This window comes from Rutilus rutilus (assembly GCF_951802725.1).
Source record: "Rutilus rutilus genome assembly, chromosome: 21".
NCBI lineage: Eukaryota > Metazoa > Chordata > Actinopteri > Cypriniformes > Leuciscidae > Rutilus > Rutilus rutilus.
Genome location: NC_140226.1, coordinates 18,283,856 through 18,310,788, shown reverse-complemented (window position 1 = coordinate 18,310,788; position 26,933 = coordinate 18,283,856). Strand labels below are relative to the sequence as shown.

General features: G+C 38.5%; 1 protein-coding gene across 1 annotated transcript in view; it reads right to left on the bottom strand.

The window, feature by feature from the left end:
* htra1a (HtrA serine peptidase 1a) overlaps nt 1–26,124 on the bottom strand; it is a 29,732-nt gene extending 3,608 nt beyond the window's left edge. Inside the window, exons 1-4 of the mRNA XM_084392882.1 lie at nt 25,496–26,124; nt 12,053–12,155; nt 11,722–11,926; nt 163–357 (exon numbers count right to left, since the gene is read on the bottom strand). Coding sequence (XP_084249008.1) covers nt 163–357; nt 11,722–11,926; nt 12,053–12,155; nt 25,496–25,961 — 969 coding nt within the window. The 5' untranslated portion in view covers nt 25,962–26,124. The remainder of the gene's footprint in view (nt 1–162; nt 358–11,721; nt 11,927–12,052; nt 12,156–25,495) is intronic.
* Between the last annotated feature and the right edge of the window lie 809 nt (nt 26,125–26,933).

Sequence of the window (26,933 nt, the reverse complement as noted above, 5' to 3'; positions counted from 1 at the left end):
TGATTTGTGCGTGCACATGATGTGTGAGCCTCATGGTAAGACCATCAGATGGAAAGACAGACATAAAAATAATAATAAAAAGTAATAAATTGCTTAAATTAAAAATAAAGCAATAAATCAAATTTGCAGTTAGAAAGAGTAATTATTCAATTATTCACTCACATTAATGATGGCGTCAGTCTGAATGTAATCCATATCTGAGTTTCGTAGACCCAGCTCTTTCCCGCCTCTCTGCGTGGTGCTTACTATCCCTGTGGTAACCGTATTCTGGAGGGAAAATGGGCTGCCGATGGCAACCACGAATTCTCCTGGTCTGAGGTCAGCCGATCGGCCGAGCAGAAGCACAGGAAGCTTACTCTGTTGGCCAGAAAGAGAAGGAAAAAAAACTTTACATTGGAAATGTAGCCTTTATTTCAATATCTGCCCATAAGACAAGAATAAACCAAACTTTCACAATCTTAAAGCCTGCAAAAGTTTATAAAAGAACTTTAATTGATATCCAATAGTGGCCACCCAACACAGCTGTTTTTGACATTCTAGCAACTTTATGACATTGCAAAGTCAGTCATGTGATAAATGCTAATGCAGGCGTTCCATAATTCTACCCTTCAGTTTCCTGAACTGCCCAGAACTGGTATACAAACAGTCATATTCTAACACCTCTGTGTGTCCACTATCAAGTGTCTGCTAAACAGGAGTTTGGATTTTAAATTCAGACCTCTGAAACCTTATCACCAGGCAACCTTTATGACATCATGGAAAAATAGGCACTTAGGACAGGACGGGACAAATCAGAATGCTGTTTTGCCCTTCCTGTAGGGAATCATTTACGGAATCTCCCCTCTCATCACAGGGGCTTGACTAGGACGATCAATGTGACAACAGAATATGCATGTTTAGCTACTGCACTGGTGTCTAGTTTGTTTACTGACAGTAAAAATAGAGTCAGAGAGTGGATAACAGACATGCTGAACTTGATATGCACACACATTCTCATTTTGCCTCGCATATATGGGCTTTTTATGAATTGCGGCTATTTTGAGGATATCGGTGTGAGATATGTCTTTACTGAGAAAACATCACTGAAAGGTTAATGAGGGAAATTTTCAATATTGGATTGTTTAGAGGTTGTGTAATGTCTGGCTAAGCTCCCTAAAGGCCCGTTCACACCAAGAACGATAACTATAATGATAACTGTATTTGTGTCCACACCAGAAAATGATGACAGTCAGTTTATTCTAAGCTTACGCACTGCAGTTTAAAAGTATATGTACAACATGCCATTGAACATGTTTTTGCTGTTCTTGTAGCATATACACGGCTGACCTCAGCTATTAACTGATGATTATTTTTTCCGTTTGCCTGTCCTTTTGAGTTCTCATTAATTTCCTTAGCCATTCTGTTCAGCTGTGAACCTGATTACTTTCTTTTGTTTGCCTCAAGCATTTATACCCTGAGTTTGTCTGTTCCTTTGTCCGTTCTCGTTTATGCAAGTAGTTTTCCCTGCGTGTTATATTAAAGCTTGTTGTAATTTAATTCCTGTCGTCGTGTGATTCATTCATCACAGCTAACCCATGACATCCGCAATGTCGTCTGCCATTTTAAATGCTCAAGCCCTTAAATCTGAATGGATTCTGATTGGCTGTCAAGTGTTTTATCGTTCAACCGCTGGAAAAAAACTAGTTCTGAAAGTGATCCCAACGATTTCGTTCCTCTATATCGTTATAGCTGTGGTGTGGACTCTACTATTCTTTTATAATTTTATCACTATATCATTATCGTTATCTTTATAGTTATCGTTCTTGGTGTGAACGGGCCTTAAAGGGGTCATATAATGGTACATGCACTTTTACAAGTTGATTGTACTGAAGTTGATTTAACCATCATAAAATGATAAAAATCCATCCAGTGTTTTTTTTTTTATCTTCTTATATGTTTTCCCCTCTCTCAAATCAAACCGTGACGTCACAAATTCGACGCCCCTCCCACGATTGTCGCTCGTGAGCGAGCTGTCAATCATAGTCCGCGCGGACCGACGCGGTCATTGTTGATACGCTGGAGCACTGTCTATGAGCAGAATGGCGTCTAAGCGATTGTGGTGTTCTGTTCTTGGGTGTAATAACGAACACAGCAGTCATTTTGATGTTCCTAAATCCGAACCGCTGAAGACGCAGTGACTGAGTTTGTTTTCGAAGGGAATATTCCCCACGATCAACGTCAATGCTTTCATGTTTGAGCAAATCATTTCACACACCAGACTGCTTTACAAACGAGGTCAATATAAAGCTGGTTTTGCTAAGAAGCTGCTCCTGAAAAAAGGATCGGTACCAACTATTCGTGTTCCTGCTGCACCTCCAGAAGAAGAAGTGAGTGTAACATTTTATTAACCTTTATATTAATATTTATATTAATCTTTGCAAATCGCTTGCTGCACGCTTCACGATGAATGCGGCTGTTTACACTCAGGGTACATTATGGCATGTTTTCTATATACAACGTTCTCAGTATAATTCATAATCCCACGTTTATAATGAACAACGCGTTATGGTTATTGTGTTATTGTGTTACGGTGTACGCACAGAACAGGGGGGCGGGGTGAGCAAAGCTCATTATCATTTAAAGACACATGCACTTAAACGGCGTGCTTAAAACAGAGCTGTTTTTGACCAGGTAAAATGAGTGTTTTCTTGCAATACTAATGAGAATTTTTAATTAAAGTATATTACAAACTTTTAATTTAGACCCTAAAGAATCATATTAGCTAGTACAAAAATGGCATTATATGACCCCTTTAAGGCCTGATTTGGAAATTACAGGAAGATGTTTCACAATATTACCACTATATCCTAACATAAAATGAAAATCTGAACTAACACCTTAAACGAGAAACAAAATGGTTGCCTTGTTACTGCACAGTTTCTACTCAGGCTGTATCTACCTGATGGAGAGGAAGGAAACTGTAAGTCCAGAGTAGTAAACTGATCCTGAGCATTTATCACGAGGTGAACTCAGCGAACTCGACCTGCGCTACCAGGGTTTTAAAAATAGAAGAGGATAAAGATGATGATGACTGGCAAACAAGACAAAGAAATGTATTACTCCCTCCTCCCTAGAGGCCAAAATGATGCACAGCAATGGGCTAAATTAATGTCATGACAATATGATCCTGTGTTCTTGAAATTTGAATTCATAACCTTATACACTTAAATGTAGTTTATTATTGTTTATTGCACTTATTGCACAGTTTAAATTAAAAAGCAATCTTAATCAACATTGTGTGTATACCGCCCTAATGAAGAAGGGCACATTTTATATCCGTATATGTGCGTGTGCCGGAATAAAAGATCAGCCGAACACTGCCCATGCTCCTGTCAGAACATCAGAGCTCTATTGGGTTACCATTGCAAAGATATGAGATCATGCTTCAGACACAAAGGTCACATTAGAACTTAAACCACTTATTAGCCACAATGAAGCTAAGTCAGCCATTTTGAGTCAATGTGGCATTTTGGTCAACCATTTTGTGTGTGTGTGTGAAATTATAGTTTCCATTTAACATCTACAGGATACAACCACCATGAAAGCTTCCCTCTTTATTTTTCACTCTTTCTCCTCACCACAAAGATGACTCAGTGTTCATGTCCGAACTCAAACTAGGCTATTATCAGTATATTAGAGCAGTGATTATACATTGGCAGGATATCAAAAATGGTGCGAGAGCTAAAAAAGCTTTGTAATTAATGTGTGTGTGTGTCTATTTATATGATATATGCACTAGGCACAGCTGCAAACAAACAAATAAACAAACATTAAAACAACTATGGAAAAAAACAACACAAATTACACTGTATATACACATTTAAGCTTGTATGTATGTATCATATATTTATAAATTAAATTTTGTCTACATTATTATTATTACATAAATTGCCTAATTAAGTGTTTATACACTTGTATATATTGTACTTATCTATATATACCTATATGGACTATGAACAAAAGTATTGAGAGACACCTCTTAATTGAGAGACCCATTTCCACCAGAGTAGAAAATCAAGCACCTAGCCACGCAGTCTGGATTTACAAACATTTGTGATAAAATGGGTTGTTCTGAAGAGCTCAGTGAATTCAAGCTGTGATAGGATGGCACCTTTGTAATAAGTTTGTGAAATTTCATACCTACTAGATATTGCAACGGTCTTCTGTAAGTGCCATTATTGGAAAGTGGAAGCATTTAGGAACAGCAGCAACTCAGCCACGAAGCAAACCCGAAGACCACTTAAAGTCACAGAGCGAGATTACCGAGTGCTGAGGCGCATGGTGCGTAAAAGTCACTAACGGTCTGCTGATTCCATAGATGAAACGTGTGTATATATAGGACAAGTAGCCTATATAATTTTGTGTATATGACAAGCTACTCTGACATACAACATACTGTATGATGGTGACCAGTTACGTTGGTCATTTCAGCAGGTTGTGAGGTTACCATAACAGGCCATGAACTCTAATGAAGCTCTGCTATGTGAGACTACAGGTCAGCAGTTCCTTATAAACATTTACCAGCAGAAACACCTGCATCCATCTGGCCTATAAAAGCATCCAGTTACCCAGGTGTCTTTGTTAATGATACCGCAGTCTGAAAATACCAGTCAATCTGGGACATGTAAAAACAGTCTCACCCTCACCCCATGCCAATGAAACACTAGTAGAACTTTGAAAAAGAAGACTTTGTTGTCCCCATAAGACCTCCAAGATAAGGTGATAGGGATCTCCAAACAGAGATAGAAGACATGTGTCACAAGAAAGGCAAAGAAAAAAAGCTAAACAAGAATGATCTACTTTCAGTAGAGATATACTATGTACACATACCAACCAGACTCATGTCAGACAGAGAAAAACACAAAAACAATAATGAAAACAAATACCACTTGATTTTCTGTAAAGGGTAAGGACACCTCTCAAACATTTATATAATGATATGGAGGATGTGAACAAAATTTCCTCACCTATAAAATTGGTAGTGATATATTTTATTTCTTAAGGTGATTTTAATTTCCTTTTTGAGTTAATTTCAATCAAACCGCATTTCCACTGCCCACATCTGTAAAAACCATTCCAGTAGCTACACTTTAACAAGCACTTATGCAGGTGCAAAATGGGTAACAGTCTGACGAAGGTTTAGTTCATTATTAGAGTGACAGAGTTTCCACAGGTTTACATTCCCATGCACTACTAAAAATGAGTGTCTGCTTTTAAACATCAGTTTTCAGTTAGTCACATTCTGAACAAATGCAGAAAAAGAAGCATTCAAAAGACACCATTAGACTCGTGCAGTAAAAATGACTAGGAACCGGAGTTACTGAGATCACCGTCCCGCTCTGTCATCATTGTGCCCTTCAGTAGGCACCTCGTCCCACGTTGTGCCTCTAATTACTGCGTTGTGAGTGACTTTAGAAGATAAGCGCCAGTTTAATTGCAAGCACCGGATTCTCCACTTGGTGGGTTTGTGTTGGATGTGGCTGCAAGATATTTTCAGTGAGTGAGCTATTGAAGGTTCTTCCCAGAGGAAACCTCAGAGGTTTCTCCATCAAAGCTCAGTAGACTTAATAGAGGTCTCAATTATGTTTCATGTAAGTATAGCACACTCTTTGTCTTTGAGATTTCTCCAAAAAGTCCCTATGAGTAATAAAAATAGGCACATATAAGACAATTACTGACATAGTAAGACATTACTGATATAGTAAGAGTATAGAGCTATAAAAAAAAAATTTGCTTATAGCTTCCCTTTTATTGGCTCACTCACTCAACTTGGTCTTGGTAGAATATGATGAGAAATGTTTGAATCAAATTGATTTAGTTAAATTTGAAATCTCAAATTTTCTTAAACTGTGCTCATGTTTGAGATACAACATCAGTGACATTAAGCGTATTTTCATGCACACAAAGTGTCAGACTAAAACAATAAGTCTTTTGCAATAAGTGCTGAACAACCTTTACTGGTGTGCCATAGATGTAGAATTGGGGGTGGGGACCGTGGTCTGTGCAATGATCTCTTGGTTGTTCACTTTCAGATCAATGGTCTTTTGGATGTTGACTTGTAGGCCACAAGCTTGGTAGACTGCGCATACAACATCTAGTGTGTGCTACATTGTGGTAGGGCTGTGGGATAGCAGAGCACAGTCATCAGCGTATTGCAGTTCATGAATTGTGATGGTGGTGGTCTTAGGCTTGCAGACGGCGGAGGTTAAAGAGGTTCCCGTCCAGATGAAACTGTAGGCAAACACCCTCATTGGGGCTGAGGGAGTTGTGGGAGAGGAGGGTGACTGCTGCCAGGAAAAGGTTGAAGATCACTGGAGCCTGTACACACCCCTGTTTCAGTCCTGCCTGCACAGCAAAGGAGGGGGATTGAGATGTACCCACAATAACACGAGCCTGCATGCCAACGTGAAACTGTTGTAGGATGTCCAGAAACCTTGGTGGCACCCCAAACTTCTCCAGAATGACCCAAAGGACTTGGCGGTCAATGGTGTCAAAAGTCTTTGCCAGGTCAATGAAGGCAATGAACAGGTCTTTGTTCTGTTCTCTGGCCTTCAAAGACAAAGACAAAGACTTGGGGCAGAGCTGACTGCTACCAACCACGTCCATAGGTGGCGGATAATGGACAACCCTTCAGATATGAAGGTAAGCTACGAAATAAGCTGGGGGCTCCGTGCGGTGGTTCCCAGTCGAATAAGTAGCTGTGGACCAACAGCGGAGGTCTATCAGGTATGGAGGGACTAGATGAGTGGCATCACTAGATCCGCTGCAAAAACTCAATTTATGCCAATGATACTCCTCGACATGGCGAGTGCAGTCTGCCATCAACTAAGACTGCTGCCCCCACTGCTCTGTGGGTCGTCTTCCGCGAGCATTTCGTCGTCTCAAGACAAGGGGACAGGCGTTGGGGACACGTGAGAGGCCGGCTCAACAGACAGAGACCTGGCAGCCCCCTGCAACTCCACCGTCCATTTGGTTGTCAAGAGTTCATCTCCTGCCACTGGAAACTGGATTCTGGAGTGAAGCTGTGGAGATAGGGTCTGCGCACCCCTCTCTTCACATTAATCCACTCTCTGCGTATGCTATCACTTACACAAACTACAACTGGCCACACACACTGAAGTGTGTGATGAAAGACAGGAGACATGCATTATGTATTAATGCTTAAAATATTAACATTGTGTAGGCGTATATGCATTGTCTCATGTATACTCGGACAAATGAAGACTGTCTCTTATATGCAAAAAACATACTGACTGTTAATATAAGATCTTATTTAAAACTCTAGAGGAGACATATACGCTTAAATTGGCCAGTTGGAGACTTATTTGCTTCATTTGCTGCTCCCGTTGCATTTAACAATTGCAATATTAAAATATATGATTTTCCTTCCTTCCTATGTGTTTTTGGTGTATTCAATCACAGAGCAGCTGAAAATATCAGCCTGGGACCATGGGATACCGTATACTGCAAACCAGAGACGAGTTCAGACTTGTGAGTTTCTGAGTGTGTGTTTGGGGGGAGGGGGGTGGTAAAGGGGATTCAATGACATTCTATTTCCACGTTGCTGTCACACATGGTAGATTATACCATGTATATCCTCTATGCCTTTCCAGACTTCCACTCTGACCAAAACTACTGCTCTTTTCCCACGTGTGATTCACATCTTACCCAGTAATATTAAATGACTCAATTGGCCCAGCCAGCAGTCAGCCACATTATAGTAGTCTGGACTGCATTTTAGGTCACTGGAACATCGAAAATCCAAAGAAAACTGTGTGTGTGCGCAAGCACAGCATGTATTAGCCTTAATGTTCTTATGCTAAACGGGAACCTTTCTCTTTGCTTTGGCTCACGACCAGAGCAGAGGAATGGAAAGGAAGACAAATGGGAGATTTACAAATGAGTTGATTATGAATGTGTGATGGGCTGAGATATGAAAATGATTCATTTTCCTGGAGCTTCTGAGTTTGGGAACAGGAATGATGGGAAGTTCAACTGAGTGTGGAGGTTGGACCCTTCAGAGCTCCTCATCCGTACAGCATCGGCTTGAATGTGGGTTAAATTTGTGCCCACACACACACGCGCACACACACACACACACTTGGACTCATTTTCAGTCCCTAACCACATTTTCTCTCTCTGAGAGGGAAACTTTCCCCTCTTTTCTGTTTCTGAAGTCTGGCTTCTGCAGTCAGAGTAATGATTTCCCAAGAGACAGACAGCCACCAATAAAGGGAGAGAGAAGGAGGAAGAAAGACTATGTGGAGGACAAAAGATTGGGAAGAAAATAAATAATCTGCTTTATGACTCCCCTCTAAGTTCATCCACCATGTGCTGCCCATTTTCTGCATAAGTGAAACTGTGTTGTGTGATATATAAGCTCATTTTTTCTCATCAAGTCAAGGCATGAGCATATTATGTTAGTGAATGTGAGTTTAGACTCTGAAGTTTGCAGTGGTGGGTAGTAAATAACAAAAATGTGTGATAGACCTAACATTTTTAACTACAACTACAACAAATATTGGACTAGCATGACAGAATGTTACATCACTGTTTTTTGCCTAGCTGTAGCCAAGCAAACTGAGGAATAATCAACACTCTCTGTTTTCTCACTCATACAAACTCTCAAATCTCAGTTTGTTTGGCTCGATTCAATGAATTACATGTATCCTGGTTTATATTAGCGAATCAGTTCATTCGAATTGTTCAGTTTTTGTAGTTGTATTTTTCAAAAGGATAGGTAGTTTGCTACTTCCAACTAGCATTCCTGTAGCTCAAATAATATAGCATGGGATAGCAACACCAAGGTCAAGAGTTAAATTCCCAAAGAATGCATGAACTGAAAAACAGTGTAAAATACTTTACATGAATTTTAAATGTTTGATTTCAGTTGGACTTAAGCAGTCATTTATATTTTGTAAAAAAAAATTAAAAAGCTTTTTTAAGTCAGATGTAAGAAATTGTAGTTTGCCTCGACTCAGATTCCACTCCAAATTATATTTTAGAATGAGCTCATCCCTAAAATGGCTTAATTATCATACAGAAGAAGAAAGTCAAGTTATATTGTTTCTTAACCATTTGGGCTGATCACATCCTGAGCAAATGGTCATCATCAATTGTAGAATGGGAATGGGTGTGGGACACAGAGAACCATCTCAGACAGTGGGGTGTCAGAACTTCATTAACATACTGACCACAGTTGTTACAACAGGAGCAACTTCATTTACATTAAGAGAGGTAAACTGTAAGAGGGTAAAAGGTTTGAGATTTGGATGTTCTTCTTCAAGATCCTCATCATTTTTTCCAACACAGACTACCAGACCTATAGATATAGCTCAGTTTTATCCAACATGTATACATGTTAATCAGACACAGGCTCAGTCTGTAGCTGGACTACTCAAAAACTCGATTATAACAGCATATGTGCAAGCGTACTTACTGAAAGTGCTGACCTACTTAAAACCTTACAACATGCATCAGAAAAAGGGAAGAAATTGCAGTAATTGCTTACAGGGATGCAGGCACACACAAGTTCTCTCAAACACACACACACACACACACACACACACACACACACACACACACACACAAACTCAGTCTTCCCAGGGCCTTTGCTGTGCCTGATCCTTTTCCAGAGCATGAACTCTCACTTACTTGTTGTGCCATTCAAGCCAATGCCCTTTTTTGATCCACTTTTTATTTTTCCCAATGTCCTGTAAGTTAGAGGCTACTCTTATATCAGAGACGAGTCTGAACTGTCTCTATTAAACTCTTTCACTGTAGCTCACACATACACACATGGTCATGATGTCATTCAAGATCACTCACTCAAACTGGGGCAAACTCTTTAGCAGCTGACCATTAAAGAGTCACTGATTCAATCCAGCAGCATCCGAAACACTAGCTGAGAGAGAGAGAGAGAGAGAGAGAGAGCTACATAACACATCTCAGACTGTAGGCACTGCCACGAGATACGTTTTGACTACAGGGATCAGGATAAGAAGCAGTCGAGGAATCTGATCTTGGAGCAGTATGCATTCTTTGGGAACACCGGATCAGATTAAACTTGCAGTCTGGGTTTGCGTGTGCTTTATTTCTCTGGAGAACATATGCTTAAGAGTGATTGAGTGATTGTGAGGTTAGGATTGTCAGCCAAACATGCTGCCTGGTGTCTATCAGCTCGCATTGACATATATTATAAGAGTCTGCACAGTGCACTGCACTGACCTGAGTGAGCGGGGGGTTGTGGGTAATAGAACATTTTCGCCTAAGACGCCTTATAAGGATTGCATTGGTCATTCTGTATTTATGCGGTCAGTAATGTTCCTATTTTGGTTGCATGAAAAGTCTCCTTTCCAAATATTAATAGGTTATGTGAATGCGGTAATTGCTGAAATATAGTCAAGTTTGAATTCCTGCAATCTTTAGTTTGCCTATCTGTTTTCTTTTCTTCTGTTAATGAAACAGAAACATGCTTCAAATGTAATGAACTTGGTTTTTGATGTTGCACTAATAGTAATGGCATATTTGCTGCATCGCAGTACGTACTCATTCTTGAAACTTTTTCAGTATAAACAATCAGGATCAAAAATAAAACCTACGCTTCCATTTATAAACCACGGTGAGGTGGCTTCCTGTGTAAAAAAGACATTATAAAACTGTTCAATCTGTCCACCTCAGTACACAAACCACACCGATGTTTGGTCTGTGGTAGGCTAAACATGCTAAGTGCCTGCTGAGAGAATAATGGTCATTAAAACAGTCAACTGCTTTCTGGAGCATTTCTTTAGCATTCGAGTCTCTGTGTGAATGCGTATGTGCTCAAAAACACTTTTACGCCTAATGAAGAGAGTACAACATCTGTTCCTGAGGCCTAGTAAACTTTTCCTCTCTCTGTAAGTCAACCTTCTTCAACCTCATTTACCCTTTCCTCTGGTCAACCTAAAATGGGAGAACAGCTAAAGGATGCTATTGAAGGGAAGTCAACCTGAATGTTGCCATTATTGTTGCCAGTAAGAGGCTTGGATTTGTTGTAGAAGGATATATGGCACTTTCCATGAATAGAGTACAAAATAAGATCTGAAATTCTTTACTTTTTGTATGGGAAAAGAGATGCTGAACTTTCAAAAAACATTGATTGTCATCCCCAGTAGGTATTTAAAAATAAATACATTAATATTATATAAATATTAAATATTAGCAATACTAGCAATAAACATTAAACACATAAAAAACTAATTCCGTAAGAATGTGTAACAGGGTTTGCAAGGATAAGGGGTGAAATATTAGTCTAAATTAATATTAACTCAATAGATTTCAAAATGCACAAAAACAGTAGGATATATACAATAGTTTTCACAACAACAACAACAACAAACAAACATGGGATTTGTGCTTCTAATGCTCATTCTACTGCTAAAAAAGCAATGTGTACCGTAAAGTGCCTGACCAAAGCGGTGAATGTGATTTCACCAAGAGCCCGTTCTTGGATCAACATCTTTGTTGATCCTGGAATAACATTCCAATAAATCAATCAGATCTGAGAGACAAGTTTACAGTTTATGTCAAGTTTAGGCTTACAACAAGAGTTAAGGCTTCTGCACCATTCTTATTCACCATCATTTCTTTCTGATTGTTACGGGTAGGGTTAGATTTAGGGGTAGGGATAGGGATTCCTCTTACCGGTGAATCAATCTTTATAAGGGCGATGTCTGCTTTTTCATCGACATCTTTGATCTTAGCATCATAAGAGACTCCGTTTTTAAGCTCCACCTTCACACGGTTTTTATTGGCTACCACGTGGGCGTTTGTCACAATGAGGCCATCATCAGACACCACAAACCCTGACCCGCTTGCCACTGCCATCTCACGCTTTGAGTACACCATCCTAAAAAAAGAGGCAAAGGGCATGAAAGAGAAAGAGAGATGGAAATGGAGGTAAAGAAAAATACATTTGGTCAAATGTTCCTCTGTCGAACTTATAGTCTAATGAAAGCTTATGTGAGAACCTTACTTGCGGTAGAGTTCAATATGAACCACAGCAGGGGCGATCTTCTCTACAACGTCTGCAATGAAATTGTACTTGTATCTCAGGCTGTTGGGGTTATCATGGATAGCTGGAAAAAAGAAAAGAAAAAAAAACAGAAAATGAGATGTAATGAGAATGTATAATGGAAGAAATGGACAGTAGAGGACAAACATCTAAAAATATCAAATGACATCACTGACACGGAAAGGAATATGAGACTAGTCGTTAACTAAAAAAAGACAAGTGGTGGGATTTTTCTGTGTAAATATATATATGGGACTTCTGTTGCTTACGTAAGTCAGCATCACACTCACACACACACACACACACACACACACACACGTGAGGAGCAAGATCTGAGGAGTCTCTTGGAGGACATGTCTGGAAATGTTGACTCCGGTCCTCTATAATTTCAACATCAAGGGAAAAGAAGTGAGAGATATTCTTTTCCATTTCAACCAAAAGAGTTTATTATCAGCACTCAAAAAGCTCATAATAAACATACACAAAGTGTATGAAAATTGCTCTTTTAATTTTCTACATTCTTTCGTTCCATCGCCCTCAGGGTCAGACTGTTAAGCTTCACAGACACAAAGGCACAGACGATAGTAATTGCCATTTGATCAAATCAGTAAGACTGTCGCTGCAATGATGGACTAGTCCTTTTAATTATACAGGATCACAGGGACCCCAAGAGGACCTGGCAGTTGGAAAGCATGTAAGTTCAAAAGATAAATGTGTCTGAGGCCAGATAAATTTGTGCTAAGTAAGGGGACATTAAAATGAAAGAGTGGAGTGGTTTATGAACAGTTATGATGTTTGCTCGAGTGTAATTAAAGTCACATCCAGCGTGGCGCTTGTGTGCATTCTGACCTGAGAAATTCAACCTAATTATAGTTTTAACACCAAGTCTTCTCAGTTTTGCGGGATGACAATGTTCCGGATCACTTTCCTCAAATAAATATATATGTATAAAAACACCACCATTCAAAAGAGTCTGTAAGCTTTTTAATGATTTTTGAAAGAAGTCTGTTATGCTCAACAATGCTGTGTTTATTTTATTTATTTTTTTATTACATTATATTTGTCAGGGATATTCTGCTATTTGTTCGTTTTGTTGTTTTCATGGACTTCCCTGTTTCCTTAGTCTTAGTTCCCCACCATTAATCTGTTACTATGGACACTCATTTAACAATCACACCTGCTTGACATTTATAGTTATTTGTTAACTTGAATATAAATGCTCTCTGTTTTTAGTTCCTCATTATTGAATTATTTAATAGACCTTGTTTTATTTTCATCCTTTTGGCATTCATTTTCATCATCATCTGGACCTAATTGTTACATTATTATTATTATTATTTCCTATTTTAATAATTTTTCCATTTAAAATTTAATTTATTCCTGTGATAGCAAAACTTATTTTTTAGCAGCCATTACTCCAGTCTTCAGTGTTACACGATCCTTCAGAAATCATCCTAATATACTGAAACATTTATTATTATTATTATCAATGTTGAAAACTGTTGCGCCGCTTAAAGGAACATTTCACCCAAAAATGAAAATTACCCCATAATTTACTCACCCTCAAGCCATCCTAGGTGTATATGACATTCTTCTTTCAGACGAATACAATCAGAGTTATATTAAAAAATGTCCTGGCTCTTCCAAGCTTTATAATGGCAGATTGGCAGTGAATGGCCGTTGTGTTTTGAAGTCCATCAAAGTGCATTCATCCATCATAAAAGTGCTCCACGCAGCTCTGGGTGGTTAATAAATGCCTTCTGAAGTGAAGTGAAGCGATGTGTTCGTGTATAAGAAACATATCCATATTTAAAACTTTATCGACTAAAATAACGAGCTTCCGGCAGACGTATGCATCGATATACAGCGAAAGAGTAACCTTTGACATGACGCATTGACGAAGCGCAGAGGATAGAGCAAAACAAAACACCAGTCATGAATTAGAAGTTTTAACCGAGAATTTTTAAAGAAAAATCTGGGAGGAGCTTGAGTTTGTTGCCCAGCCCTGTTTGTTTGAACCGCAAGAGGCATCAAAGCTTACGCTACCCCTACATCCTATGCCCTACGTCATACATCGTCAAGTGTTACTCTTTTGGCGTAAGTCGACTTGCATAGGCCGTCTGCTGGAAGCTAGTTATTTTAGTCGAATGGATTTTTTAGTCGAAAATATGGATTATTTTAGTTGAAAATATGGATATTTTTCTTACACGAACGCATCGCTTCACTTCAGAAGGCATTTATTAACCACCCAGAGCAGTGTGGAACACCTTTATCATGGATGGATGCACTTTGATGGACTTCAAAACATAAACGGCCATTCACTGCCATTATAAAGCTTGGAAGAGCCAGGATATTTTTTTATATAACTCTGACTGTATTCGTCTGAAAGAAGAATGTCATATACACCTAGGATGGCTTGAGGGTAAGTAAATCATGGGGTAATTTTAATTTTTGGGTGAAATATTGAAATGAAAAACCTTTTTAACATTAAAAACATCTTTACTGTCTGCTCGCTGAATAAATGTTTTAAATTCTTTTTAAAAAACTAAACTTTTGACCTCAAACTTTTACTGTAAATGTACATCATGAAATGTCATCATATTCTGCCAAAAAGAATTTAGGACACTAAATTGTGCCATAGAAGGCCAACTGTACCGGATTGCAAATAAACTCTTCTGTCATTGACTGTCTAAATTTATCTTACATTTACGGAATATCAGTCTGACTGGACTGGAAATTTACTCTGGGAAGTTAAAGGCCAAAGGATTCTGAACAAATCCTCCCTTTTTTTCCTCTTTGAAAGACAGACCTATGATTAGGTCAAACACACTGGCAGAGACAATAGAATCAGACATGCTTGACTCATCTTGGCCCAAGCTCAGGTCCTGAAACCCAAGAGGATCACAAAGATTTAAACAAATCCATAACCTCTTATCTTTGACAGAACAAAAGGACATTTTATGAATTATTAGTGTGTATTCTGGCCACAATTCTACTATAACCTTCAAAATGATTTAACCAGTGCTACTATTGATGCATTTATGGTTTAAGACTCCATAACCTTTGCTCATAGTGCTGTAAGACTGAAACATCTGACAGTTAATCACATTACCAACCCTGACAGAACCAAAATCACTGTTGACATTCACACCTGCATGGTTTTGTGCATTTGCTGACTTTTCATCTGATGATACGCTTGAACACACAGTACTGAGCACAAAATTCAAACCATCACAACTAACCATCCTCTTCAGACCAAGAGGAAAAGGAAACAAAAGTTTATTTTATGGCAGCAGAATATCCAGTGTGGTGAGACTGACCAGCTCCAGACCATCATTAAACAAGGGACAGCATTCAATCTAAAATCACATGTTTTGAGAAAAGCTCAAAACAAAATAAAACAAAATAAAAAAAAGCTCATGGTCAAGATGGATAAAGTATACCTTTCACATGAAGATGCTTATCACGTTGCCAATATAAAAAGATGGATCAGTAATCCAATAATGCAAAACACCTTATTATAAAATGGAGAGTTCAGAGTTATGACGAGCTATTTGTTTAAAGTCACCATGAAATCAAAATGGGCAATTCTCATTTTTTATGGAATATGGAGGTATTTATTATAAATGATTTATCCGTGCACATACATATATTTTTTTTCATTTCAATTTATTTGCCATCATAAACTCATAAACATAATCAAAATAACTATTGCAAACCAATCGCAAACCACAATAATTCAACGATCCAATCAATTCCCGATGGACAGAATCAAGTCCCATCCTAAATTTTTTCTTGTTTGAGAAGCGGTTTCACATAGATATGTGTCACAATAGGAAAGAACAGACTATGGCAACTTAGTCTCAGCCTCAGATATCACACCCACAGACCGTTGGCTGAACGCCTGATGCATATGGCACACTAATCTGGAAACACTTCAGGAGTTTTGAAGTCGCGATCTGATTGGTTGAATTCTACAGGATGTCCGGGAGACGTGTGTGTCACGTGCTTTAACGGTCCTCCTGGAAGAAGAAAGCCATTGTGTTTACAACTGTGACAATGAGCGCTTACCAGGCTCAACTAAACGCTGGATTTTCAAAAGTTTGTGAAGTTGTGAACAGCTCCATTGTTGCAGTAAACTTGCATAACGTTCTTGAATGAATAATTTATTAGATGCATGCCGGTCTGTTATTGTAGGGACATCGACATTATACTGTCACATCCCTAAACATGACGCGGAACAAACCGAACTGTGATTGGTTGCGTTACATGTCAGTCAAACGTCCTCTTGGGCGGTCCTTGGCCAAGAAAAGCTGCGATAGAGTCCAGACCTTCTGCCGTCAGTCTGAAGGTCTGGCTACTCTGACTAATCAACTTCCATTTCATGCAAACATAAACATAGTGCAATTACATGGCAGAACAATACTGTTTGTCCTTATTTTTGTCAATAATAAATGTAACTATTTATGTTTATATTTATTTAACATTTATTTAAAAAAGCCACATGCTTACACACCTTACCTGTGGTACAATCATTGTAATGCACAACCTGGCTAATTTCTTTAGTAAAATATCAGTAAAGTTACAGTTTTACAAACTATATTGGGCTGGTATCCAAACCTGCCAAGAATTTGCTAAGCTCTGACCTAAATACATCAAAGTCTACGTTTAGTCTTCAGAAATATGAGGCCTTTGTGTTTTTACTGAACCGCTGCCAGATTATAGCATATGGTCTGAGTGAATGAAGTTACATTTGTCCTAAAGATCCTGGGTGTCAGAGACATACAGACTCAAGAAAGCAGTTTACACAATCAATAGCACCACTTTTCAGCTTGTTTTCAGAATAAGTCATCTTGAAATTTAGCGTATACATAAAACTCTTCATATTCCATACTTAAAAAGAAATAGCAAGACATTTGGACACGGATTAAATGCCATCTAAGAGTGTTCAGTGAAAAGTTTGACTTTATTGATCATGTTCCAATATATCAATAATACTCATGTGAACTCAAGAGAGTATTGCAACACAAATAATTTGTGTTCACAATGGATTGTGTAAACAGTATGGTTAAAAAGTTTGTAGTCATAAATTGATTTTTAATAACTTAATTATTTTATTCAGCAAAATACTTTTATTCATTAAAATGATTAAAAGTGACAGTAAAGTAATTCATTATGTTATAAATGATTTCTATTTCTATTTTCTATTCATGAAAAAAATCTATTCATCACTGTTTTCATAAAAATATTAATGTTTTCAACATTGATAACAATAATAAATGGTTTTTGAGGACCAAATCAGCATATTAGACTAATTTCTGAAGGATCATGTGACACTAAAGACTGGAGTAATGATGCTGAAAATTCAGCTTTGCATCACATGAATAAATTACATTTTAAAATATATTAGGAATACTATAATATATCATTATTTAATATAATCATTGAAAACAGTTATTTTTAAATTTGACATTTCACAATATTACTGTTTTTACTGTATTTTTGATCAAATAAATGCCTTGGTGATCTAAGAGACTTCTTTCAAAAACATAAAAAATCTTACCAACCCAAGCTTTTGAATGGTAGTGTAGGCCTATGTGGATAGAGGATAGGGGGAAATTTGTCTATTCTATAAACAAAATGTAAAATATCAAGCAGAACATTTCAACATTTCCTTATTTTTTCCCATTAATTTCCCATCATTACTATTGGTCACCCTTTACATCTGTCTGTGGGTTTTGCAAATATTTAACCAATGAAATGTATTATAAAGAGCTTGTGGCTAAACTTCGTAACTACACTGGATCCTCAAACTGTCAGTCAAACCTCATTATTTCACCCACCTCAGATCATGAATAAAGTCTCTGCTTATTTGCATTGGGTAAAAAGAACTGGTTGTTTGAATAAGTACAGCGTTTTCTTTATTCAAGCAACTCTCTCTGTATATAAAGGCTAATATTTTTCGTATTTGAGGAGCAGAGAAGTCTAGCGAGTCTAGCATTTTGAGTCATTGTCAATATTGTCTTAAATAGCCTGTGCGTAGCACTTTATCTTTTATAACATAAGATTTTGGGCAAATTTAAGACTGAGCGGCCACATAGCTAAAATAAACTAGATAACCTGTATGTTGATGAAAACGTAATGCGATGCACTTACTGCCTTGGAGCATCCATTTCAATGGCAGATAAAACATGTACTATGTCCAACATTCACTGGTCAAAAATAATTAAACAAAGTGTTTAAACGTACACTATGTAATTTTTCCGCCGCTAGGGGTCGCTAACCTCTTACAATAACAAAGTAGTTTGATGACGCAACATTTGCTAAGAATTATGGATCTTGTCGTCAACGTCAAGCCGACCGATCTAATAATGTTTATGGATGAGTAAATACATCGATGTTTTTATCATGACTGTGATATGAAGCAGTTCGGGATTGCTAAGAGACAGCTATCAGCTCCACACGTGACGCGAGTCCCGCGGATATAAAAGGAATATGGACATTTCATTCTACCGAACTCCACGCAAGTGCAGAATTACTTCTCACAGGTCAGTTTATTAGACAAATTAAACTTGTGAGGTAACGCAGTGCTGTTTCACTTGGTCTAACATTACACTATCACACTAAACTGCATTTGAATGTGTTGAAATTTATGTTATTCTGTGTTAGTTTGTCTGTATGAGACTAGCAGTAAGCTAGATCAACATTAGAATAACAAACAGATCATATTCTAACATTGTATCATTGTTGAACTATATAACATTGATTAGTTTTATGTAAATGTGCTCACCTGTTTAATAAAGTACATGTAGGAGCGGTCGAAGTCTCGGACGTGGAGCTCTCGGCATCTCGAAAACACCGCGCTGATACTGATTCCCGTTTTAGTTCTCCTTTTTTATCCAAAGTCTGCTTGCCATGGTCCATAATGTTTGAACGAAACAACAACAGCGTGCAAATAGACATTGCGAACTACACAGTTGTCCATGTCTGTCGCCTTGGTTACTATCAGAGGGCTCTGGTTTCTATGGCAGTACGAGCGGAAACCAGGGAGAACGCTGATATGACGCCATTGACGGCGACAAAACGGAAATAAAGAAACGGTACGTGTCTTCGAATTAAATTACAAATTTCTCCTGGTTTGAAAGTTGTTGGAAACAGTCGGGATAATGTAAGTACACAACTAAAAAAATATATATAACATAGATATAGTGATTTTTGCTATTTTTAAAGCAAAAAAGTTACATATTGTACCTTTAATTATTTTAAAAATACAGTATTTTTTTCATGTCCTAAAAAAGTAGCGGTTTTGGGCATTTGAGGTTTCCACTCAGCAGCAACAATATGGGACGGTATTGGGGGGCCCAAAAAATTATTTTGCCTACGTCACAACATGAGGTAAATCCGGTGTTCTGCCGATTTGTCCTACCTTGTCAGATTTTGCTACCTCCCATTAAAACAGTAAGTACCACAATTTGACAACGAAAAATTTTACCTATCAGATTGTGCTACCAGCATCATATTCATGTGGTTTGAGGCTTTATGAACATCCATACCTACCTCAACCCTAAACCTACCATTAAAACAATGCAAATGTTTTACAAATAAATATTAAATATTGATGTGTGCATGCGCAGTAACCCTGGTAGGATAATCTAACGGATAGGGTGAAATGTCAGGACACCGGCCCTGATTCTATTCTATTCTATTCTATTCTCTGAAACTGCTCTGTTCAGGGAGAGCTCGCTCATGGCTAGCACAATGCTAACAAAACTCAATAGAACTGGTTAGGGATTGAAACCTTGTGAACATGAACAGGTCATGCCTGTGGCTCTAAATTTTAGTTATGGTGTCCAGTTACAGTTGTGTAAGCTCTGTCTGAGGCCTCTCTGCGGGGTTTGTGAAGGCTTCAGACTCGAGAAGTGTGTTTATTTGAGTTCAGTCGAGGCCTATGTAGGTGAGCAGAGAGAAGGAAACGAGTCCTTATTGTGGGAAAGTCCTACTGGCCTATTACACTACAGACGCACAGAGATTATAGGAGAGGTGGCTGTTGGAGAAAGATGGCTGGAGAAAATGTATTTGCAGGAGATGGCAGGATTTTAAGGAAAAGGAGAAGCTCTAAGCTCCAGGGCAGTGAGAAAGACATCACTTAAAGGGATAGTTCGGCCAAAAATGATATTTAACCCATGATTTACTCACCCTCAAGCCGTTCGAGATGTATATGTCAATCTTTTTTCAGACGAACACATTTTCAGTTATTTTAGAAAATGTCTTAGATCTTTCAGTGGTTATAATGTGAAGCTATGGGGTCCACCTCCTTCAAGTCCCAAAATGTGCATGCATCCTTCACAAAAGTAATCCATCCGGCTCCAGGGGGATAAACGAAGGCCTTCTGAGGGTAATCCGTGCGGTTTTGTCGTAAAAATATACATATTTAAAACTTTATAAACGAAAATAACTGGCTTCCGGTAGCGGTCGACGCGCGTTCACGGAGATGGATGCTGGCATATGACGTAAGACGTAGCGTAGGAAGCGTCGTGACTCGTGACGTAGAACGAACGTAGAGTTTTGTTTTGCTCTGCTCTCTGGCTGCGCTGTCACGTTCGTTCTACGTCACGACGCTTCCTACGCTACGTCCTACGTCATACGCCAGCATCCATCTCCGTGAACGCGCGTCGGCCAGTTATTTTCGTTTATAAAGTTTTAAATATGTATATTTTTACGACAAAACCGCACGGATTACCCTCAGAAGGCCTTCGTTTATCCCCCTGGAGCCGGATGGATTACTTTTGTGAAGGATGCATGCACATTTTGGGACTTGAAGGAGGTGGACCCCATAGCTTCACATTATAACCACTGAAAGATCCAAGACATTTTCTAAAATAAAAAAAGATTGACATATACATCTCGAACGGCTTGAGGGTGAGTAAATCATGGGTTAAATATCATTTTTGGCCGAACTATCCCTTTAATATGACGAATCATGCAACATTAATAATGCGTCCCTTCTTGTTCATAACACAATTCATTCACACTTACGTGCCTGTCTGTTCTTGTTCTCAGATTATGCTAATTCCTAGACTGAACATCCACACGTAGACGTTTTTGTGTTAGTATCAGTAAAAAGAGTTCAAGCACTTGACTGCACTCATAAACAAACATGCCTTTTATAACATGCTAATTGAAGAGAGTTAAACAAAGACCGCTTCTGCACAAACAGAGCGCACATACACTAATACAAAGAACAAAACCTTACTCAGAATTTAAACAATACACATTAGTGGAACAATGAGGCAAATAAAGGATGAGATCTTTTACCTCAACATGCATACCGTCACTGCTGTTTAGAGTTTTGGAGAAAAGGTCATCAGTAAAGGATTTGAGAGACTGCGATTCATTATTTTGCAGTTAGCAGGAAAGAGTTAATAAATATACATAGGGATGGGTGAACATAAATCAGACTGGTGGAGACAGTGACAGTGGAATATAAAACAGTAGAGACTGATGTAAATTAAGTCAAATTCCCATTACTATAAGCTTTATTTTCTTAATGAAATGACATTTTATTTTATTTTGATTTTACAGTGAAATGTGATTTGAGAAAGAGAAAGAGAAAGTCAGAGACTGGAGAAAGATGTGCCTCATCAGCATTTGTAAGGCTACTGAACAAATCTGCAGAAGTCTGGACAGGACAAACCTCTGAGTGCCAATGAAAACCGCAGAACAAACACACACAACATATAAAAACGGATAAAAGCACTTTAATCACTGCACTGACATACTACAGAGAGCAATTAAAAACCTGATATGCTGAGTGTGTGTATCCTGAGAGAATTTTAATGCTCTGGTTATACATAAAGAACTGTGATTCTTGAATCTTCATCCACACAAATAAACTGGCGTGAGCAAGAACAAAGACAAAATACACATGTAAAATTGCCAGCAGAAAACAAACAAACGCACAAGACACAACATACAAAACACTCTGGGAAACAAGCCTGAAATCCTTAAATCCTTAATGAAAACCATGCAAAAGAAGAACAGAGAACACTGACATAAACTTAAACACACACACACACTGCCCACTAGTCTTTCCAGCTCAGGGCCCATATAGAGATTTCATAGCTGATCCCAAAGATCCAGTATTAATAAACTACTCACAAAAACACACACGTCATTTACAAACACGTTTGCTCTCACTCTAAGTCCTTTTTCTCACTCCTTATAATGTTCCAAAACCTAGTGATCTGCCTACAAAACTTAATTATGCTATTTTTTAAGATGCCTAATTTCTAGGGATGCACCGATCCGATACTCAGTATCGGTATCGGCTCCGATACTGCCATTTTTGGCGGATCGGGTATCGGTCAGACAAGGCCGATCCAAATCCGATATTGTGCTTATACTATTCAGTGTTATTGTTAAGCCCCACAAAAGGCACACAAACATTATAAAGCACCATAAGTTTTCGTGCACAATATTATAAGTGTTCTGAAGCTGTTATATAGTATAATGTGAGATATAAATTAATATTTAAGTCGTTAAATTCAAGATCACGTAAACGTTTCCCTCAGCTGCGCTGTCAGTCATTCTTCATTCAAACAGCGCGTCGCGTTCGGTTACAACAGTTAACACAATGAAACTCTCTCCAAGATGATTCAGTGTTACTATTATTATACTTGATCTGTAGATAAAGGTCTATGGTTCGCATAAAACAACTCTATCTTGCTGGACTTTATTGCTGTACCTTAATCATGTTACTTTCTACCGGGTGTCTGTTAGATCACAACACTGGAGTAAAGTCAGAGCACTATTTGTTCTTCACGCGCACAGTAACTGAAATTTAAAACGGTTAAAAGAAAATGCTGAATAGACTATTGCATAGATAGATACTGTACAATACACTACGCATCAATATGTATTTTCTTTGTGCTATAAACTTTTCAATGCGGACTCGACGCGCTGCGCGCTGTGACTCATGTTGCTTCAAGCGCATCATTCTGCGCTCGAGATGCGCATAAGCGCTTTGTGCCGCTCTGTATTGGAGACTTTCATATCATAATACAGTGACGCAATGAAACAATATCAATAGCCGTTCTTGTTCTGTCCTATCTATTATGTTGCTACCTCATTAAACAGCTGTGCTATACATTTAAAAAATGTCTCAATTTTATTGTAGGCTATAAAATAATTTACATTTTGGATTTTTGTTGTTGTTTTTCATGAATGTATTTTACAACAAAACAAAGAGCAATGTGTAAAGTTTTACCAGATTTAGTGTTACACTTATTGTCTCTAATTTGTTCCCCACTAAACATTTTTTTTCACAAAATGTTCAAATTTTATACAATTATTGTGCACTCGTAATTTTTCTAGACTAAATTTTACTGCTGAATTATCCACTAATCTAGTTTATAATAGCATTTATGTCAGATTATGATCATATATTTTTTGTTGTTGTTTTTCTTTTTTCAGTTCTTATTATCAGTTCAACACAGAGTTGTAGAAATTCTATTTGATTAAAAAAAACCTGCGCTGGTATCGGTACGGATCGGTATCGGCCGATACTCAGAATTTTTGGTATCGGATCGGATCGGTTCTGAAAAAATGGTATCGTTGCATCCCTACTAATTTCAGACAAAGTGTAAAGCAGAATATATCCTTCGCAGTGAGGTAGGTGAGGTAATTTGTTAAATACATTGCGGCGAACAAATAAACCCAAGATTGCAGACTAAGAAGAAAAAGCATGAGAAATGTAAATTAAACATTCTATTCAATTCACATTAGACTAGATAAACATTTTTTAATGTACTATTTTACCCAATATGTGTATTTTAATGATTATTAAAGTACTGCAGTGTTCATGAGTCGAGTTGCTGCCTCTGCAGAGCGTTTCAAATCATTTCAGAACAGTGTTTTAGAACAGTGCTAATATAATAGCTCAAGGTGCAATGTGAGTCAAGAAAGCATTTGGTGGCGTAGCTCCCATTCCCCTCCTTGGGTTAACCGTGTGCAGGCCATTTCCTTCAATCACAATTATTAAAAACCCAAAACAGGCTAAAACATCTAGTCTTGCAGGAGGGTCTAGATGACTTTCTTTCTGCTTCAGTAAAAATATGTTTCCTGTTGAATGCATAAGACTCACAATATGACCTAAATCTGCAGCCAGCGAAGGAAAAGTGTGCAGAGATGCAGGCAGGCCTTCAGTCCAGATGCAAATGACATCATGAGCTCTGCAGCACAGTGTGTTTTCTTTAGGTGAGGCCAGGACTTGGAAGCCACAGACCTCTCACAGCTTGGCACTTTGCTTAGAGCCTCTATTAGTCCAATATGCAGAGACAAGACACATGCCAATGGTTACGCCAAACATATCCTTAATATTTCAGCTTCTAAAGAAGAGGCTTTGGAGTGCTGATACTCAACAGCTGACGCAAGGAGTGTTTGTGCGCCAAAAAGTGTGTGAGGATTCACTATCACAAATCCACTATCCGGACCAAGGCAACTATCCACTTTCAGCCACAATTGAAGTTTCAATGTGTGCCAAAATGAATACATTGAGGCTCTTTCAGTAGGAATAATGAAGAAGCAAGGAAAAAGATAAAGAGAGACCACATTTCAACTTAAACCAATAGGAACTTTTTCATAAAAGAGCTATCTCATAAAAGCAGATCCCTTACAACCTGCTCAAATTCAACTCTAAAAACGTATCTAACACACATGCACAAACACAAAGTAAGATGTGAGGGGCTTAATTTTAAGAGGTGTAACTGTATTCTGACAGCACACACACACACATACTGTATGCTAAAAAGAGCACCCAAGCTGCTCTGGTCTTTCTCCATTCACAATAGTCTTAATGGATCGGACTGTGTTTGTGTATGAGCAAGTGCTTTGACCAAATTGCACATGATGGTCAAAATGCATTAAAATGACTAATTGCGACTGAGTGCAGAGACTTAAGCAACACATAAGATGCATGGCTTGGGCTGTTCTATCACTGATCACTTTACACTCAGTTTAATAATGTCGCAAGAATTAGCCCAATAAACCCATGCATGACTCAAACACATAGTACAGTAGCCTAATTTGTTTGTTCATCAACAGAAACATGACATTACAATTTTAAAATCTGTCTGCCGTAAAATTGCATGAAAAGAAAGCAACATCCTCAACCAAGAGGGTTTACAAAGGAACAAGATCATAAAAATGGGGTGCATAGTTTTGCAGACGATGATGAATATACCATCCGACTCCAGCAAAGATCTGCATCTGCTGCCAGCATCTGGACAATCTATCTTTGTCTAAGTCAAATTAACTACATATAAGGTGGACATTGCTCATTTAAATGATGTACCTATGTAAAGAGTTTAAACAAACATGTACAGTTAGTTTTGGTGATGTACTCACCCGCCCCACACCCTCCCCGCTGTATGAAGAGCACCGGCGGCTGCTGCAGGCTCTGCGCTCGGTTACTGACCCGCTTCAGATCGCAGATGTTCTGATAGGAGACTCCATCACTGCCGCACACCGGGTCGCTACTTTTACACACGCAGACGCCGTGTTTCCCTCTCCTCCTGACGGTAGCGGAGAAGCCCACTCCTCCGGTAACGGAGCACTCCAAACTCTCTCCACACACCGGGTCCCCCAGCTTACCCACCCCGCCGCACGCCTCTCCCTCTCCGGATGCGCACACCAGGCAGCAGTTACAGTGATCCATCACCTTCCCTGTTGTACAGTCCTTCGGCATTGACGGACACATGGACTTATCACAGTGACTCGGACATCCGCCGACCACATAGGATTTACTGAGGCGCGCATCGGCTTGCAACGTTGTAACCAAGACGCAGATGCAGAACAAAGTTACCCAAATCATATTTGTCAACGTTAAATAAATAAGGAATGTAAATTGAGAATTATGCGGCTTTAAATGTCTCCTTCTAAAACCAACAGAGCTGCCTCCTGGCGGGAATAATCTTTGGACCGAGCTGTGTAAATTTGGTGCGCCGCGGGAGCGAGCACAATGCGCGTCTCTTGAGTTTCTGCTGGCGCAGCGTTTATAAAAGCGCTCTGGATTCCACGCGCACACTTCACCACAATGACAACAAGCGCTGCGATTGGTCTGGATGTGGGAAAACTCTCTCAGGCTGATCTCTCAGATTCAGATCTTGAAATTGTAGTGAAACCCTAGGCTACCTCTAACAAAAACGTACAGTAGCCTATATGTTAACATTATAATGGGATGTTTTAGGATGTTTCTGTAATTGTTGTAATTGCATTTTTGACTAGCCTACTGTGATGTCTAATAAGCCTACTAATTAGCCACAGTTTAGTACGATTACCATGTTAAATGTTTTAAACAAATGAGACGTTTTATGATGCAATAACATGCACTCAGGAGGCCGGGGAATGCTGTAACAGTTTCAATAGGCTACCTGTAGGTTAACTATTACTATTATAGAACAGTGATATTAATATTAGCTAGAATCAGAGGTGGACAGTAAAAAGAACATTTACTTGAGTACTGTACTTAAGTACACTTTTTGAGTATCTGTACTTTACTTGAGTAACCTATTATTTTTTCTGGAAACTTTTTACTTTAACATCACTACATTTGAAAGACATTGTTGGCTACTTTTTACTCCACTACATAAATGTGTACTTCTTTTGTTGGCGTGGTAGAAGTGTAAAAAAAAAGGGGGAGATGATTATGGCTGTTGTTCAGTTGTTAAATTTCTAAAACATTCTAAAAGCTCTTAATTCCACAGATCTACTAACTGGTAGGTGTATTCTAGGTTGCTTCAGAGGCATAATGTACTGTAAGTATTACAAACAACAATGCAACAAT